At 36.1% G+C, this 2,988-nt stretch overlaps 1 protein-coding gene across 1 annotated transcript in view; it reads right to left on the bottom strand.

Moving 5' to 3' along the window:
- Positions 1 to 642, bottom strand: part of LOC108252795 (putative protein TPRXL) — a gene marked incomplete at its 3' end in the record, with an annotated part of 12,143 nt that extends 11,501 nt beyond the window's left edge. Inside the window, 2 exon segments of the mRNA XM_026826044.1 lie at positions 448 to 522; positions 610 to 642. Of these exon segments, the coding sequence (XP_026681845.1) occupies positions 448 to 522; positions 610 to 642 (108 nt within the window).
- Between the last annotated feature and the right edge of the window lie 2,346 nt (positions 643 to 2,988).

Here is a 2,988-nt window from a genome sequence, read left to right on the forward strand (position 1 = left end):
CTCTCTCTCTCTCTCTCTCTCTCTCTCTCTCTCTCTCTCTCTCTCTCTCTCTCTCTCTTCTTCTTCTTCTTCTTCTTCTTCTTCTTCTTTTAAGGGTAAGTAATGTACGTACTAATGTACGTACTAATGTACGAAGGTATTGAACGAACTTGGATTGTAAGATCAACCTTAACCTTGAACTTGATGAAGAATTTTAGGAAAGGAACTGTAACAATGGACGTATGAATTATCGTCCTGAAATCGAAGAGAAGACAGAACAAAACAAAGCCAGCCGTTCCGAAAACGAACGTAATCTGTTCAGGATAAAGTCCGCCTGTGAATTGAACCGGCGACCTGTAATAAAATAGAGGTAAGAAACAAACGAATTGTAGTCCTCTTTTCCTCTAAAAGAACAAAACTAACTCCTCAGAAAACTTTTCTATGGTAAGATGTCAAAAACTTTGGAACTTGGCCGGGGATGAGGGCGTTGACGTATTCTTTGATAATATCAATAAGATCTTCGGATAAAATTCCGTTTGAAATCTAAGGTGGGGAATGGGGATGATTGTCATTCCTTGGGTGTGGGCGTGGTCTCGGATTGGAGGGTTGCATACAATACTCTACTCTCACATGTTCTAGAGGTGTTATGGGTAATTGATACATGATAATGAATAGGTACCTATCCTGTCATATTTGTAGTTCCATTGATGTTCTGTTTTGCATAATTACCCATGTAAGGAGGGAGGTACCTTTTTTGACACATTGATTTGTCATTTTCATTTTTTAATTTATGGAAGCAAAGAGAAAACAATTTTAATTTAACCTAATTCAAGTAAAATTCAACTGACTACTTTCCCAAGAACTTACTTACAAAAAGCATGTAAAATAATAAAAGCGAAAATGGTATCTGTAGCTGCAATCAGGGCCAGGTCACCATCTTATGTCGACCTTCAAATGGATCATGGTGTTTTTCTTCCAAGCTAATGTGGCAGAAGATAATTTCAACATGAGACAGGAAACCTGAGGATAAAAATTGTCTAAATTCCTGCACAAGACAACCACTTCCACAATAATTATTGTCAGCTCCCATGGCGTAGTGGTCACTGTGCTCGCCTTGCATGCGGGAGACCCGGGTTTGATTCCCGGCAGGGTCAAGCAATTTGTATCATCCAAATGATTGATTCCGTGACTGGCTGTTGCGGGGCCCACTCAGCCTCGTGAGGAAAATGAGTAGTTATGACATATAAATGCACATAGCCTCAAAATTTCAAAAATAGTAAACTATGTGAGATACATAGTATGGGTGCATTTTCTTTCAGAAATGGAACCGTTTCTGTTAGGTCTGCCATATTGGATTTTTCATAGTTTAGTACTGGTGCTATTACTTAAGTTTCCAAAAACCAGTTCTGTTTCTGAAAGTTTCCCGAAAGGAAAATGCACATTGTGTTGCTATCTAGTCACTCAAAATATGTTTCAGTTTTGGCAATAACACATTCTAAGTTTACAAGAAAACAGACCAAGGAAATTTTTTCTTCATCTCTTTTGATTATGAGTTTTATCCCAGGCTGGTAGCATTTGATCAGTTGATGAGTCACCACTATATTTTTATATTTCCCTAAGTACTAATAATATTAATCCCAATAAGACACATCACTGTAAAACAGTTGAAACTTACATGAGAACGTGATTCCTAATCTTTTATTAACTTGTGCTTTCTGATTCAAGACACTTTTTTTTTCCTTTTTCTCATTTGTTCCCCTCTTTATCAGAGACATGGCATGAGAATTGAGCTATAATAAACTTGTGGAATAAATTTGCTTAAAGCTGAAGGGAAGTGGGAGAAAAGTTGAGACAAAAATGCAGAAAACCATGAAATAGGTACTAGGTATCTTGTTTTAATATAGGCCAGGCAGTGCTTCAAACTCTCAACATTTACATGCCTTCTGGCTTCCAGCATAGTACTTGATGAGACACTTTTTTTTTCTCATTTGTTCCCCTCTTTATCAGAAACATGGCATGAGGATTGAGCTATAATAAACTTGTGGAATAAATTTGGTTAAAGCTGAAGGGAAGTGGGAGAAAAGTTGAGGCAAAAATGCAGAAAACCATGAAATACTAGGTATCTTGTTTTAATATAGGCAGTGCTTCAAATTCTCAACATTTACATGCCTTCTGGCTTCCAGCATACTTGATAAGTAACCTTAGTTATAAGTTCTTACAGTCATGACATCATCCACCCTTTTCGTTTCGGACATAAAGATTAGCTGTTAATGATATTTTCAAGCAATACTTGTGTCCATTACATCATTACTTGAGCAGTCAATAATAAACAGACAAAAATTTACAGAACTTACATTTCTATTCATAATGTTTAGGTACATAAAGTCTTATATCTCATTGACCACTCATGTTTTTGCCAAATGACCAAGAGATCTTCTACGTACTTATTTGAATACCAATTTATTCAAATTTACTTCCAGTCTTGGCTTCAAGGAAACAAATTATGAAGTATCAAGGTACCTACCAATTATTCAACCATACAAAAATATTTAGTTGATAAATCAATCATAAATTATGTAGAGCAACAGAAGGTGTCTGAATGGTCAACATAACCCACCTATTGTTCTAAATGTATGCACTGACCTTGCTGTGTTGATATGAAAGTCAAGTCAATCCTTTCCTCTGTACAAATGTACAAACAAAATGAGGTCCTTCGAAATAATTCAAGCAGTGTTCACTTAGAAAGTTTTATATGAAAAAATTCAAGTTAGGTACTTGAAAAAAATTACAAATCTTTATTGGCAGTATAATTAGTCGGTGGCCTAACGTCAAAAAAGCTGCATTTCGTCAGGAAAGCACCAAATTTGGCATGGACCTTTATTTGGACCATATAAAACTTTTAGGAAGGGGTGACACCGAAAACCATGTATACGAACAAAATGGCGGCCTTTTTTTCAAAATGGCGGCCAAAAAAAGGGGTTTTTTGAGAATATCTCGTTTCCGATAAAA

This window comes from Diaphorina citri, unplaced genomic scaffold (genome assembly GCF_000475195.1).
Source record: "Diaphorina citri unplaced genomic scaffold, Diaci psyllid genome assembly version 1.1 scaffold864, whole genome shotgun sequence".
Classification (NCBI taxonomy): domain Eukaryota; kingdom Metazoa; phylum Arthropoda; class Insecta; order Hemiptera; family Psyllidae; genus Diaphorina; species Diaphorina citri.